Raw genomic sequence first — 17,045 nt, 5'->3', positions numbered from 1 at the left:
CGCCGATGCGGAACCACCTTCTTCACCGACGGACTACGACGAATGACGGCTCCTTTAAGGGACGTCATCCAAGATGGCGTCCCCTCAATTCCGATTGGCTGATAGGATTCTATCAGCCAATCGGAATTAAGGTAGGAAAATTCTGATTGGCTGATGGAATCAGCCAATCAGATTCAAGTTCAATCCGATTGGCTGATCCAATCAGCCAATCAGATTGAGCTCGCATTCTATTGGCTGATCGGAACAGCCAATAGAATGCGAGCTCAATCTGATTGGCTGATTCCATCAACCAATCAGAATTTTCCTACCTTAATTCCGATTGGCTGATAGAATCCTATCAGCCAATCGGAATTGAGGGGACGCCATCTTGGATGACGTCCCTTAATGGAGCCGTTATTCGTCGTAGTCCATCGGTGAAGAAGGTGGTTCCGCGTCGGCGGAAGGAAGATTCAAGACCCGGCTTGGAAGATGACTTCGCCCGGATAGAAGACCTCTGAAGCAGTCTTTGGTAGAAAAGTTCTTCAGGCAGCTGTCTCAGTTTGATTCTTCTGCTTATGATTTAAGTTTTTTTCTTGAAATTTATGTGAAATTTATGAGAAATACTTATTTTTTGTGGGTTTAATTTTTTCAGTAGAAATAGCTGTTTTTATTTTATCCCTCCCTTTCTAGTGACTCTTCTGTGGTCTTCCACATCTTGAGTATTTCTATCCCATACCACACTAGCTCATGGACTGATGCCAATTACATGAAAGAAAACATAGTTTATGTAAGAACTTACCTGATAAATTAATTTATTTCATATTGGCAAGAGTCCATGAGGCCCACTCTTTTTTTGGTGGTTATGATTTTGTATAAAAGCACAATTTTATTTCCAGTTCCTCTTTTTGTATGCTTTTTTACTCTTTATTTTATCACCCCACTACTTGGCTATTTGTCAAACTGAATTGTGGGTGTGGTGAGGGGTGTATTTATAGGCATTTTGAGTTTTGGGAAACTGCCCCTCATGGTAGGATTGTATATCCCATACGTAACTAGCTCATGGACTCTTGCCAATATGAAAGAAATTAATTTATCAGGTAAATTCTTTCATAAATTATATTTTTTTTTTCATGGTCAATGAGCTATTATGTACTTCTTCAGCAATCTACTGACCGTACCTGCTGCTAATACCTCTGCCTTTACAACCCAGCATTCTACTGACCTTACCTGCTGCTAATACCTCTGCCTATACAACCCAGCATTATACTGACCGTACCTGCTGTTAATAAGTCTGCCCATACAAATCAGCATTCTATTGAGCATACCTGCTGCTAATACCTCTGCCTATACAACTCAGCATTCAACTGACCGTACCTGCTGCTAATACCTCTGTTTATACAACCCAGCATTCTACTGACCGTACCTGCTGCTAATACCTCTGCCTATACCTCCAGCACCTACTGACCGTACCTGCTACTAATACCTCTGTCTATACACCCAGCATCCTACTGACCTTATCTGCTGCTAATACCTCTGCCTATACACCCAGCATTCCACTGACCTTACCTGCTGCTAATACCTCTGCCTATACACCCAGCATTCTACTGACCTTACCTGCTGCTAATACCTCTGCCTATACACCCAGCATCCTACTGACCGTACCTGCTGCTAATACCTCTGCCTATACAACCCAGCATTCTACTGACCTTACCTGTTGCTAATACCTCTGTCTATACAATCCAGCATTCTACTGACCTTACCTGCTGCTAATACCTCTTCCTATACACCAAGCACACTACTGACCTTACCTGCTGCTAATACCTCTTCCTATACACCCAGCATTCTACTGACCTTACCTGCTGCTAATACCTCTGTCTATACACCCAGCACCTACTGACCGTACCTGCTGCTAATACCTCTGCCTATACAACCCAGCACCTACTGACTGTACCTACTGCTAATACCTCTGTCTATACAACCCAGCATTTTTCTGACCTTTACCTGCTGCTAATACCTCTGCCTATACACCCAGCATTCTACTGACCTTACCTGCTGCTAATACCTCTGCCTATACACCCAACTCCTACTGACCGTACCTGCTGCTAATACCTCTGTCTATACACCCAGCACCTACTGACCGTACCTGCTGCTAATACCTCTGCCTATACAACCTAGCACCTACTGACTGTACCTACTGCTAATACCTCTGTCTATACAACCCAGCATTCTTCTGACATTACCTGCTGCTAATACCTCTGCCTATACACCCAGCATCCTACTGAACTTACCTGCTGCTAATACCTCTGCCTATAGAAAACAGCATTCTACTGGCCTTACCTGCTGCCAATACCACTTCCTATACAACCCAGCATCCTACTGGCCTTACCTGCTGCTAATACCTTCTCCTATACACCCAGCATCCTACTGAACTTACCTGCTGCTAATACCTCTGCCTATACACCCAGCATCCTACTGACCGTACCTGCTGCCAATACCTCTGCCTATACACCCAGCACCTACTGACCTTACCTGCTGCTAATACCTCTGCCTATACAACCCAACATTCTACTGACCTTACCTGCTGCTAATACCTCCTCCTATACACCCAGCATCCTACTGAACTTACCTGCTGCTAATACCTCTGCCTATACACCCAGCACCTACTGACCGTACCTGCTGCTAATACCTCTGCCTATACACCCAGCACCTACTGACCGTACCTGCTGCTAATACCTCTGCCTATACAACCCAGCATTCTACTGACCTTACCTGCTGCTAATACCTCTGCCTATACAACCCAGCATTCTACTGACCGTATCTGCTGCTAATACCTCTGTCTATACACCCAGCACCTACTGACCGTTCCTACTGCTAATACCTCTTTCTATACAACCCAGCATTCTACTGACCTTACCTGCTGCTAATACCTCTGCCTATACACCCAGCATTCTACTGACCGTACCTGCTGCTAATACCGCTGCCTATATAACCCAACATTCTACTGACCTTACCTGCTGCTAATACCTTTGCCTATACACTCAGCATTCTAATGACCGTACCTGCTGCTAATACCTCTGCCTATACACACAGCATTCTACTGACCGTACCTGCTGCTAATACCTCTGCCTATACAACCCAACATTCTACTGACCTTACCTACTGCTAATACCTCTGCCTATACAACCCAACATTCTACTGACCTTACCTACTGCTAATACCTCTGCCTATACAATCCAACATTCTACTGACCGTACCTGCTGCTAATACCTCTGCCTATACACACAGCATTCTACTGACCTTACCTACTGCTAATACCTCTGCCTATACACCCAGCATTCTACTGACCTTACCTGCTGCTAATACCTCTGCCTATACAACCCAACATTCTACTGACCTTACCTGCTGCTAATACCTCTTCCTATACACCCAGCATTCTACTGACCTTACCTACTGCTAATACCTCTGCCTATAAACCCAGCATTCTACTGACCTTACCTACTGCTAATACCTCTGCCTATACACCGAGCATTCTACTGACCTTACCTGCTGCTAATGCCTCTTCCTATACACTCAGCATTCTAATGACCGTACCTGCTGCTAATACCTCTGCCTATACACCCAGCATTCTACTGACCGTACCTGCTGCTAATATCTCTGCCTATACAACCCAACATTCTACTGACCTTACCTACTGCTAATACCTCTGTCTATACAATCCAACATTCTACTGACCTTACCTACTGCTAATACCTCTGCCTATACACCCAACATTCTACCGACCTTACCTGCTGCTAATGCCTCTGCCTATACACCCAGCATTCTACTGACCTTACCTACTGCTAATACCTCTGCCTATACACCCAGCATTCTACTGACCTTACCTGCTGGTAATGCCTCTGCCTATACACCCAGCACCTACTGACCTTACCTGCTGCTAATACCTCTGCCTATACACTTAGCATTCTACTGACCTTACCTGCTGCTAATAAGTCTGCCTATACAACCCAGCATTCTACTCACCTTACTTGCTGCTAATACCTCTGCCTATACACCCAGCACCTACTCACCTTACCTGCTGCTAATACCTCTGCCTATACACCCAGCACCTACTGACCTTACCTGCTGCTAATACCTCTGCCTATACACCCAGCATTCTACTGACCTTACCTGCTGCTAATAAGTCTGCCTATACAACCCAGCATTCTACTGACCTTACCTGCTGCTAATACCTCTGCCTATACACCCAGCACCTACTCACCTTACCTGCTGCTAATACCTCTGCCTATACACCCAGCACCTACTGACCTTACCTGCTGCTAATGCCTCTGCCTATACACCCAGCATTCTACTGACCTTACCTGCTGCTAATACCTCTGCCTATACACCCAGCATTCTACTGACCTTACCTGCTGTGAGAGAGCGCTTCCATAGGCTCCAATGGGAGACTCGTTCTCATGCTGTGAGACACGACTAAGAAAGTCGCGCAGCGATGGGCAGCAGATTTGAAATCTTTATGTATATGAATATATACATATATATTTATGTGTTTATATGTAGAGTATATATTCACATATTAACAGACATAAATATATATGTATATAAGCATATACATTTACAGGGAACACACAGTTCCACATAGACCACAAATTAAAGGCACTTCATTAAAAAAAAAATACAGTATTCTTTATTTTGGGGGCAATTGGGGGATATTTTGAAAATTAGAGAGATCTGATCCCCGGTTAATTTTCTGAGTGCTAATTGCAACAGTGAACTTGCGGTAGCATTAACCAGCCACTTGTAATGGCTGGTTATTTATTGCGCGCCCATTTACAGGCGTGCAATAAATTTGCGCTCCACTTGTAATCTAGCCCTAAATATATTTGATATAACTTCCCACAGTAGATCTTCCTGGTTGGAATTAAAATACAAATTAAAAAAATCTGCCTTTTGAGAATTGTCTTGTGTATAGCTTTGTCATAATCCCCATAGTTTCTCATGTCGTGGGTCCCATGAAGTTTGGGCATTCTCTGTAATATACAGATAGAAATGGCTATTCTTAGTCTTCATGTGAAACTTTCAGCTCTGCATTAAATGAATGATGGCTAACATTATCTTTAAATAAACATTTATGAACCTCTTTTTCTCACAAACACAAAGACAAATGATGCTTATGCAGGAGACAGTAGATGCTGTCTGAATTGTTATTGTTGTAAAGTCTTTCCAGCTCCACCGACCAGTTGCCATTTACAGGCTTTAGCCACAGTCGCACAAGAACTGAGTAGCTGTCTATTAAAAGGTGCCATTTACAGGCTTTAGCCACAGTCGCACAAGAACTGAGTAGCTGTCTATTAAAAGGTGCCATTTACAGGCTTTAGCCACAGTCGCACAAGAACTGAGTAGCTGTCTATTAAAAGGTGCCATTTACAGGCTTTAGCCAGTCGCACAAGAACAAGTAGCTGTCTATTAAAAGGTGCCATTTACAGGCTTTAGCCAGTCGCACAAGAACAAGTAGCTGTCTATTAAAAGGTGCCCTTTACAGGCTTTAGCCAGTCGCACAAGAACAAGTAGCTGTCTATTAAAAGGTGCCATTTACAGGCTTTAGCCAGTCGCACAAGAAAAAGTAGCTGTCTATTAAAAGGTGCCATTTACAGGCTTTAGCCAGTCGCACAAGAACAAGTAGCTGTCTATTAAAAGGTGCCATTTACAGGCTTTAGCCAGTCGCACAAGAACAAGTAGCTGTCTATTAAAAGGTGCCATTTACAGGCTTTAGCCAGTCGCACAAGAACAAGTAGCTGTCTATTAAAAGGTGCCATTTACAGGCTTTAGCCAGTCGCACAAGAACAAGTAGCTGTCTATTAAAAGGTGCCATTTACAGGCTTTAGCCAGTCGCACAAGAACAAGTAGCTGTCTATTAAAAGGTGCCATTTACAGGCTTTAGCCAGTCGCACAAGAACAAGTAGCTGTCTATTAAAAGGTGCCATTTACAGGTTTTAGCCAGTCGCACAAGAACAAGTAGCTGTCTATTAAAAGGTGCCATTTACAGGCTTTAGCCACAGTCGCACAAGAACTGAGTAGCCGTCTATTAAAAGGTGCCATTTACAGGCTTTAGCCAGTCGCACAAGAACAAGTAGCTGTCTATTAAAAGGTGCCATTTACAGGCTTTAGCCACAGTCGCACAAGAACTGAGTAGCCGTCTATTAAAAGGTGCCATTTACAGGCTTTAGCCAGTCGCACAAGAACAAGTAGCTGTCTATTAAAAGGTGCCATTTACAGGCTTTAGCCAGTCGCACAAGAACAAGTAGCTGTCTATTAAAAGGTGCCATTTACAGGCTTTAGCCACAGTCGCACAAGAACTGAGTAGCCGTCTATTAAAAGGTGCCATTTACAGGCTTTAGCCAGTCGCACAAGAACAAGTAGCTGTCTATTAAAAGGTGCCATTTACAGGCTTTAGCCACAGTCGCACAAGAACTGAGTAGCTGTCTATTAAAAGGTGCCATTTACAGGCTTTAGCCACAGTCGCACAAGAACTGAGTAGCTGTCTATTAAAAGTTGCCATGTTCACTAAAGGACCCAGAAGTCTGATGTTATGAGATCAGTAAAGTTCATTAAAACGGACAATCTTCATTTTTTGTTTTTTAATTTTAATAATTGATGTATTTGTAATATTTTAAAGAGACACAAAACCCCAAATGTTTCTCCAATGATTCAGCCATATTTATCAAGCTCCGAATGGTCTAAAGACCGCTGCTCCATAACTTGTCTGCCTGCTCTGAGGCCGTGGACAGAAATCAACCCGATCGAATACGATTGGGTTGATTGACACCCCCTGCAGGGGGCGGCATTGGACCAGCAGTTCACAAGAACTGCTGGTGCAATGATATACGCTTTTGGCATTTATCGATGTGTGGCGGAGATGATACGCTACTTCGTATCATGTCCGCTCGCACATTGATAAATATGCCTCAGTGTGTCCGATTTTAAAAAAAAATCCAATTTACATCTTTAATCACATTTACTTTGTTTTCTTTATATCCTTTGTTAAAGGAATACCTATGTAGGTATGCATTGTGTCATAGTTTGTCAGCTATGTTTTATTAGTAATTTTCTGGATGATTTAATTTGATTGTATTGTCTCTTTATTTAGTTTATGTGATTTGCCCTAAGGGCAGCAATGGGGCACTAGTGGTGGGCAAGCTGTTTTTAGCAAGCACCTCTGTGTATAAAGTACATTAGGAAGTTGCTTAAAACTGCACATTCTTTCTGAATCATGAAAGTTTAATTTTGACTTTACTGCCCTTTAATGTTTAATTGAACTGTGGACACGTTCATTGTACTCATTTACTAGGGGCAGGTGATCTTGAAAGGTTGATAGTATACAGAGCAGTGTGAAGATGTTTTGGGACATTCTAACACAAAAAGCGCATGCAATCCATGGCGGTCAGGGGCGTACATATTTGCCCCTGTCCACCCAAGTTCTCCTCTGGCGTGCAGCAATCCCCTGCCAGAATTTAAAATTGCATGCGAGCGCTCCTTTGCACTTGCGTGCAACCCAGCGCCCTGCCCACGCGCAGCCATTCACAAGCGGGCAGGAGCTGTCAATCTCTCTGGTCGTATGAGACCGGGGAGATTGAAATTCTCTACCTAAGAGGTGGAGAACAGACTAGGGAAGCAGCGGACTGATGACTGCTGCTTGATAGATCCTGGCTGCAGATTCTCTTGTGCGAAGCTGCAGTTATAGGGAGAAATCGAGCCCTAAGTCTGAATGTTGTCAGATCCCACGTATTTGGTTATCCCTATACTAATTAATTCAGTAGAAAAAGCTAAATTAAAAGTATATTAAACACCTTTGTATAAAAATTCTGTTTTTTCAACATTCCCTTGAGAGGTCAAAAAGCAAATTCTGTAACCTGCAAATCATATAGCTGGTTTAAGCCATTTGCAACATTTTGAAAGCATAGTTTCCAGATGTTGCTTATTGGCCTCTTGAGTATAGGACAAGCACAATTTGTACACAAAGGCAAAAGGGATTTAATGTGCTAGTAAAAGATGCATTTGTAAATTAAATTGAACAATTGGACTTTGTTTTAAAATAATGAACACTAGTTCAGCATTTTACACTATTAGTGATAAAACCTTCTGGCATTTCGCTGTAGTTTTGCTAACATTAATATTTGTTTTTTGTTTTTTAGAATATGATCGACTTGGCTTCCTGCTTAAATTGGACTCTAAACTGTAAGTCAAGTTTTTACTTTTTTACCTTACATTGCACAAAAATAAAAGGTTAGCAATAAAACTGTATATATTCATATAGATATATGGTTATATATTCAGATAAATATGCATTTTAAAATAACAAGAACATTTTCTTCTAGTGAAGAATATAGGAATATAAAGTACGCACCTTCGGCTTTAGTGCCGTTGATCTAGCGCAGTGTTGGGTTAGCGAGCAAGCAATCTGCCCTCTGTTATGCTATAAATTGTTACATACTTAATATTTATATTAATACTTACAGTATGTTAACAGTAAGCTGCCTCACTGTTTATGTTGCGCAAATAGCGTAGAAGTTGCGTTTGCGCAGTTCAACTTCCAGCCTGAGTTCCAAGCATGGGGGCGTGCTGTTATTAACTTACATGGGGCGCATGGTGAGGCTCTGATTGGCTGAAAGAGCTGCCAGTCAAAGAAGCCTAAGGGAAAATTATTCAGAGAGGCTGCATTGAATCAGGTAACGCTCAGTATTAAAAGTAGATTTGACATTGGAACAAAATAAGCATATCAATATGCTAGTTAGGAGAAGAGTTGTCATACTATGTGAAGTTATGGAAGTGAATTTACCATCACTTTAATATTTATATAGTTATATTTGTTATATTTTAGTGCAGTTGATCTAGCGCAGTGTCGGATTAGCTTGCAAGCAACCTGCCCTCTATGTTATGTAATAAATTGTTACATACAGAATATTTATAAAGTTATATTGTTTGTTATATTTTAACAACATTTTGCTTGTAAATAAACACTTTCATTGGTGAGTAAGAATGAATGGATAAAAAGGTCAAAATGTACATGATTAAATATGTTTTAAATAGAAGAATGTTTGCATTATTTTTAAGTGGCATACGCACATATACTGTGAGAGCCCTTACACCAGTATTGAATTGAATATGAAATTAAGAATTCTTTATTAATTCTTGAGTATCCATATGATTTTAATGAATATGCATTTACATAAAAGTATCTCAAATTCTGTTTCTTTTACACCAAGTGGATGTAATGTAAATTTTTTGCATGTTAGCATCAGAATTTAGCTATCTGACAGCTGTTAATGGCCAAAGTTTAAACTAAACAAAAATGAGCATTTAACGGTTCAATTGGAGCTAAAAATAATCCTCAAGAGCTGTTTAGGAAAGGTCAGGTGGAAGGGTAATCTCTACACTACTGCTAGACGTAACCTTACAAGCTACCTGATTAAAGAGACACTAAACCCAATTTTTTCCTTTCATTATTCAGATAGAGAAGCAGTTTTAAGCAACTTTCTAATTTACTCCTATTATCAATTTTTCTTCGTTTTCTTGCTATCTTTATTTGAAAAAGCTGGAATGTAAGGTTAGGAGCCGGCCCATTTTTGGTTCAGACCTGGGTAGCGCATGCTGATTGGTGGCTACATTTAGCCACCAATCAGCAAGCGCTACCCAGGTCTGAAACAAAAAATGAGCCGGCTCTAAAGATGAAATCCTTGCTTTTTTAGAAAAAGATAGCAAGTGAACGAAGAAAATTTGATAATAGGAGTAAATTAGAAAGTTACTTAAAATTGCATGCTCTATCTGAATCATGAAAGAAAAAAATTGGGTTTAGTATCCCTTTAATCCCTTAACTGCTAGAAATTTCAGAAGTGTGGTACGCAGCTGCAATTAGCGGCCTTCTAATTACCAAAAAGCAATGACAAAGCTATGCATGTCTGCTATTTCTGAACAAATGGGATCCCAGAAAAGCTTTTACATCCATTTTTGTTATGACTGCACAAGCGGTATATAAATAATTTCAGTGAGAACCCCAAAGTTTGTGAAAAAGTTAACAATTTTTAATATGATCACATTTTGCAGTAAAACAGTAGCATGAAATGAACCAAAATAGGCCTAGATTAATACCTTGGGTTGTCTACTAAAAAAATATATCGTTTTGATAGGTAAATAAAAAAAAAAACAAGACTGTTTTTGTTTAATTGGAGTGATGGCAAAAATGCTCTGTCCTTAAAGGGACAGTAAACACCAGAATGTTTGTTATTTAAAAAGGTAGATAATGCTTTTATTACCAATTCCCCAGTTTTGCATAACCAACACAGTTATAATAATATACTTTTTACCTCTGTGATTACCTTGTATCTATGCCTCTGCAAACCGCCCCCTTATTTTAGTTCTTTTGACAGACATGCATTTTTAGACAATCAGTGCTGACTCCTAGGAGCTTCAAGTGCCTGAGCTCAATGTTATCTATATGAAACACATGAACAAACGCCCTCTAGTGGTGAAAAACTGTCAAAATGCTTTCCAATTAGAGGCAGTCTTCAAGGTCTAAGAAATTAGCACATGAACCTCCTAGATTTAGCTTTCAACTAAGAATACCAAGAGAACAAAGCAAAATTGGTAATAAAAGTAAATTGGAAAGTTGTTTAAAATTACATGCCCTATTTAAATCACAAAATATTTTTTTTTTACTTTACTGTCCCTTTAAGGGGTTAATGAGCAGCAATGCACTACTGGGAGAAAAAACATCAGGGGAACCAATGACAACAGACTACCAATTAGCAGCTATTTCCCAGCAGTTCATTGGAGTTCCTAGTTATGGTTTTCAATAAAGGATATCAAAAGAGCAAAGCAAATTAGATAATAGAAGTAAGTTGGGAAGTTGTTTAAATTGCATGTTCAGTCTGAATCATGAAAGTTTGATTTTGACTTAGCAGTCCCTTTAAAGGAAGACATTATGATCTTAAAATGTATTAGCAGAGGGGAGGATGATGTCATAGAAACATTCACACACAGTACTGTGCAAAAGTCTTAGTCCACCACCAGCTTTGTTGTGTTAGCAAAGTTTTAATGACCATCCATATTTATTTTTCGGTCTCTTTATTAAGATACAAACAGAAAATGCAGGAAATATGTTCACAAAATATAAAAAAACCACAATTTTCAGAACAAAATGGCTTTTTCAGGCAAAAGTCAGTATTAGTGTGACCTCCCTTGGCACTAAGCACATCCTGAACTCTTTTGGGGAGACTGTCCTGAAGTTTTCTGAAGTAATCTTCTGGTATATTATGCCAGGCTTCTTTAGATTTAGGTTGTCTTTTATTTATTTCTCTGTCCAGGTGATCCCATACTGCCTCTAAAATATTCAGGTATGCACTCTGTGTAGGCCAGTCAATGACTGTCCATGTTTTAGCAGCTGTTTTCCTCTCTAAATATTATTTCACTGCATTCGCAGTTGTCTTGGGGCCGTTATGCTGAAAAATAAAGCCATTCCCAATCAGACGCTTTTGTCTGTAATTGTCAGCATTCATGATCCCATCAATTCGGACAATATCACCAACACCACTGGCAGAAATGCAGCCCCAAACCAGGACAGACTCTTCACCATGTTTCACTGAAGGCTGCAAGCACTCATTCTTTCATGTCTCTCAAACTCTTCTTCTCACATATTGTCAACGATTGAACCCAAAAATGTTAAACTTAGATTCGTCACTCCATAATACTCTTCCACTGATCTTCATTCCTATCTTTGTGAGATTTAGCATATCTTAGCTTTTTTCACCCTGTTCGCCTTCTGAAAAAGTGATTTCTTGGCTGCTACCCATCCACAGAAACCATTCCTGATCAAGCTTCTTTGGACTTTAGTACGGTCAACTTGGCATTCCGATGAAGCTGCCAGATGCTGCGCAAGGTCCTTGCTGGACCTTTTCCAGTCTCTCAAAGAAGAAACTCTGAGAAACTTCTCATCCAATTTTGAAGGTTTTCTTGACCGTCCAGTCCTTTTTTTGTCCTTGACCGCTCCTGATTCTTCAAATTGAATACCACATCTTGAGTATCCAGTTTGTTTGCTGATTTTGCTTTGAAAGTGACCTTGCAGATGCAAAACTATGATTTTATTTCTGTCAAATTCTAGCTTTAAATGAATTAAACTCATACCACATGTGTATGTAATGCTCAAGCATGTCTTGCACAAACCTGGTGTAATATACCCTTTTCACAGCAGTCATTTTGACATGAAATAGTAGGACAAATACAGGTGTTAGCAATGACATTAATTAAGGTTCCATTTCATTTAGATTTACGAGAGCCAGGTTCCTGCTATTGCTCGGTGTATGCAGAGGTCACACTAAATACTTGCCACTTTAGCCTATAGAAGCTGTTTTTTCTGTTTTTTTAATACTGCATACAAATATACTGTATTTTCTGGTTGTATTTTAATAAAGAGATTGAGAAATAATTATATATGGTCATTTTATCATTGCTAAAACAACAAATCTAATGGTGGCCTAAGACTTTTGCACAGTACTGTATATTTAAGGAACCTAATTAAATTTGTGAATATTTAAAAAAATATAATTAAAAAAAGAGCTATCCAGCAGAAAGGTTACTACACACACACATGGGAAATACTGCCATGTAACATTTAACTCTCCTCTGCTGGAGAGTGTCTGTTCCTGCCCTTTCTTGCAGACAAGGGGTTTACTAAATATGCTTCTGTAGCAATAACAGACAGAATTGATGATTCCTGCTTGCCATGAATTTAGGGACATTCTAGTTAAAATAAATCTGTGCATTTATTCAATACTTATTTCAGTTTTGGTTAGAAGCATTTATGCAATACCGTTCTTTCAGCAATAGCTTTCTCAATATCAATAAAACAGTAATAATGTGTATAGCAAAAATGCTACTAATCATAAATGAAATGCTTTACTGTGCATTTTGTACTTGAATTTTACTTTGCATCAATACATCCACATTTTAAGACATTTGCTGTTATGTTTTTATTAGACGTGTTTTCATTTTCATTGGCAAAGAAATAATGAATTACACTTAGAACTAATTAGTGCATGTTAGTTGATTTATTTGTTCCTTTGTAAAGACATAATCAGTTATATATATGTTTTTATATTTGATGATTCCTTTAAAAAATTAATGAATGAATCAACTAATGTTGCATTGATTTGTTAAAGGGACACTAAACCCACATTTATTTCTTTCATGATTCAGATAGAGCATAAGGTTTTAATCAACTTTCTAATTTACTCCTATTATCAATTTTTCTTCATTCTCTTGCTATTATTAAAAAGCAGGAATGTAAATCTTAGCAGCCAGCCCATTTTAGGTTCAGCACCATGGATAGCGCTTGCTTATTGGTGGCTTACATTTAGCCACAATAGAAAATACAAAAAGCAAGGTTGCGCCTATTTAGTTTAACCTGAATACCAGGTCAAAAAAAATTGTCTAAAAAGTTTTTTTGACCTGGTATTCAGGTTAAACTAAATAGGCGCAACCTTGCTTTTTGTATTTTCTATTGTATCTATCCATTATCAATTTTTAAAGATTTTATTGATATAGCTGAGTTGCTTAGTGGAAATACATTATATCACTAATATTAATACCTTACACCTGCCTTTCGGCTTACATTTAGCCACCAATAAGCAAGCATAACCCAGCTTCTCAACCAAAAATGGGGCAGCTCCTGTGCATCACATTCCTGCTTTTTAAATAAAGATAGCAAGAGAACAAAGAAAATGTGATAATAGGAGTAAATTAGAAAGTTGCTTAAAATTGCATGCTCTATTTGATTCATGAAAGAAAAAAATTGGGTTTAGTGTCCCTTTAATTAGTTAAAAGTGCAATTTGTCATTAATTTGCCAATGAAAACTAAGAATATATATATATATATATATATATACAGTGTATATATATATATATATATATATATATATATATATATATATATATTAAAAACAAATCGGATCATCATTCATTAAAAAAAACAAATGTACGCCTATCTTATTCGGTGCATTTGCTGTGAGTATAATACTACAGTGGTTAAGCACATTGGCGTGATATGGCTGGGGTATCACTTTGCCGTAGTCCTCTGTGCTGAGAGTGTACAGTATCTAGTGGGGAGGCTGTCTGAATGACACAGCTTGGCTACATTTCTTCACTGGATGAAGCTGTACTAAATTAATTTGGTTACTGATATATCTTGTCATCAAGTAGCCCAAGGTGCTGACAACTTAGGAAAACCTTCCCTGACCTGATGGAACCTGGTGTTTTAGCAGAATCCTTTATACCCTCTTGCTCTATTCACAAGAGCCACAGCAGCCGTCTGTAAAGATGATTTCCAGCTTAATCCATTAGTTACCACAGTTCTGCAACACTTGCTGCACAGGGGATAATGGTCTGACAAATAACATACTGTATTTTTTCTGGTTATATATTTCTTACAGACCTATATTTAACAGCTGAAAAGGGAGGGGTTATCATTTGTCAAAAAAATGTATTTGAGGATAAATTCTTTTCTTTTTGTTCCCAGTGTATTAACTTAACAGGCTGTATCTTGAGATTGGCCAAATAGGGCCATGCAGCCTGCCTCATTCATGATGATTTATCTTTGCTGTGACGCGTCTCCCCCCTTTGTGCATTCCAAGGGCAGCTCCCGTCACTTTTACCAGACATTTTGCATGTTATAAAACTTGAAGTTATTATAGCGCCTTGTCATCTACTGTTGGTAGTAAATCCGGTGGGAATTATTTAGTAATACCTGATTGTGTGAGTAGGATGTTGGCAAGTACACAGTGTTACAGAAAAACAGCAACAAGTTCTCATATTAAAGGGACATATGCTATGTGACTTGAAAGTGATGAAGTGAGTACTTAAAAACAAATAGAAAATATCACATGAACATATTTATATAAACCAAGAAGATATTGCACCTCAAAATCCCCCAGTAACCGCATCTCACTGTACAGCGACTTTGATCATCCAATCCAAATGCTTGTCTTGGGACTAGCAAGAGAGAGTGCATCTGGCATATGCAGGATCAGTTGCTTTCCTTTCTTCCTCAATTAAAGGTAGTTTATTCTGAAGCCTTGCAAAATCATGGCGAAATCCTGTGATAGTATTGCAAAATCCTACAAGGCCACATGTGATTTTAATACTAAAAAAATCTGCCCGCTTGGAACCCATAAGAGCACTGCTGCTCCCAAGAGCAAACTGATGTAAACAGCAGCACTAATCACACAGCTGTGTTGTGCGACTAGCGTTGCTGATTGGATTAGGATCACTACAATAATTTAAACAAACAGCGCATCCCCAACTCAAGTGAAATAGTTTAATGTACTTAGACACAAGCTTCACAGATTGCACTTTACATAAGGCCTATCGATTCACACAAAAGCAGATAGTGTAATGTTCTGAGGCGTCTGCCTGCTCACCGGTCCGGCCCAGTTCCAGAAAAGTTAATCTGTTCCTCTGGGCTCGCTGCAGTAATGTTTCAGTGTGGGACACCACCAACTTCAGCGCTGCGGAATTTGTTGGCGCTCTACAAATAACCGATAATAAATAAATAACTACACTTAATGTGAAAGTAAATCCTTGCATTTTACAAACGCTAGGATTTACTATTGAAACAAATAAAGGTGACTTTCATTCATGAAGTATAAGATACTTCATGTAGAAAGCTCCTTAATTTGATTAAATCAATCGCCACTTTTACCTGGTACAGCAGCCCACGGCAAAAAAAAAATTTGGCTAAGAGGTGACGTTTTAACCTCTTAGCCAATAGCCGTGCTGTAAATCCGTCTTGGCGCCCATGGCACCCGGATTTACCGCACGGCTATTGGCTAAGAGGTGAAAACGTCACCTCTTAGCCAAATTTTTTTTGCCGTGGGCTGCTGTACAAGGTAAACACGGCGATCGATTGAATCAGATGACGTGCTCTAACAAATCTACTATGACCCTTTAATGTTTAAGTGGCCATGTAAATATGTAAAAAAAATAATAAAAATTGGCTACATTTTTGCTTTTGTGATCGGTTGTAATAAGTAAGCAACATCTCCTGTTTCTTATGGGTTTTTCCTTGTTTACCTAATTTCAAATATGTAAACGCCAGATATTTTGTATTTATTGCATGAAAACAAACTGTTACTTAGGCTGACATATGTCTGATGTACTGGAATGGCATAGCTTGAGAAGACAAAAAAAACAGCTAACGTTCTAGGGTTTCACGTGGCTGTAATAGATTAAACTCTGACCAATATTACAGAATTTTGAATCACAAATGTACATGTATTGTAGAAGCCAGTTGATATTTTTCTTCTTTTTCCCAGAGAGATCCCTGCAAAGGTATATAATGCATACCTTAAAGAATTTTTGTTATTTTAAAAGATAGATAATTCCTTAATTCCCCATTCCCCAGTTTTGCATAACCAACACAGTTATATAAATACACTTTTTACCTCTGTAATTACTTGCATTTTAGCCAATCAGTGCTCACTCCTTGGTAAATTCACGTGCATGAGCTCAATGTTATCTATATGAAACACATGAACTAACGCCCTCTAGTGGTGAAAAACGGTCAAAATGCATTTAGATTAGAGGCGGCCTTCAAGGTCTAAGAAATTAGCATACAAACCTCCTAGGTTTAGCTTTCAACTAAGAATACCAAGAGAACACAGCAAAATTGGAGATAAAAGTACATTGAAAAGTTGTTTAAAATGACATCCCCTATTTGAATCATGAAGGTTTTTTTATACTTGTCTGTCCCTTTAATATTGCTGGTACTGGCCTCGACTGAATACTCCATGTTGAGCCAATGGATCTACATCCAGAATCCTTAAACATAGTTAAAGGGACAGTTTACCCAAAAACTTTCTCTCTTTTAATTTGTTCCCAATCAACCATTTTACCTGCTGGAGTGTATTAAATTGGTTTTCAGATAGCCTCTTAGCCTTTATATTGGCATTTGAAATAGCTGATTTAGCCTGTAGCATTCCTACCTACACAGAAAGTTTATATATCAAGGTATAGGCTATTGA

The 17,045-nt window shown here is 38.9% G+C and overlaps 1 protein-coding gene across 5 annotated transcripts in view; it reads left to right on the top strand.

The window, feature by feature from the left end:
• Positions 1-17,045, top strand: part of ST3GAL3 (ST3 beta-galactoside alpha-2,3-sialyltransferase 3) — an 864,582-nt gene that overhangs the window by 549,497 nt on the left and 298,040 nt on the right. For all 5 annotated transcript variants that reach the window (XM_053693591.1, XM_053693588.1, XM_053693592.1 and 2 more), the window contains one exon: positions 8,169-8,211. In XM_053693591.1, coding sequence (XP_053549566.1) covers positions 8,169-8,211 — 43 coding nt within the window. The remainder of the gene's footprint in view (positions 1-8,168; positions 8,212-17,045) is intronic.

Source organism: Bombina bombina, chromosome 10 (assembly GCF_027579735.1).
Source record: "Bombina bombina isolate aBomBom1 chromosome 10, aBomBom1.pri, whole genome shotgun sequence".
NCBI lineage: Eukaryota > Metazoa > Chordata > Amphibia > Anura > Bombinatoridae > Bombina > Bombina bombina.
This window is presented reverse-complemented; position numbering and strand designations above follow the sequence as displayed.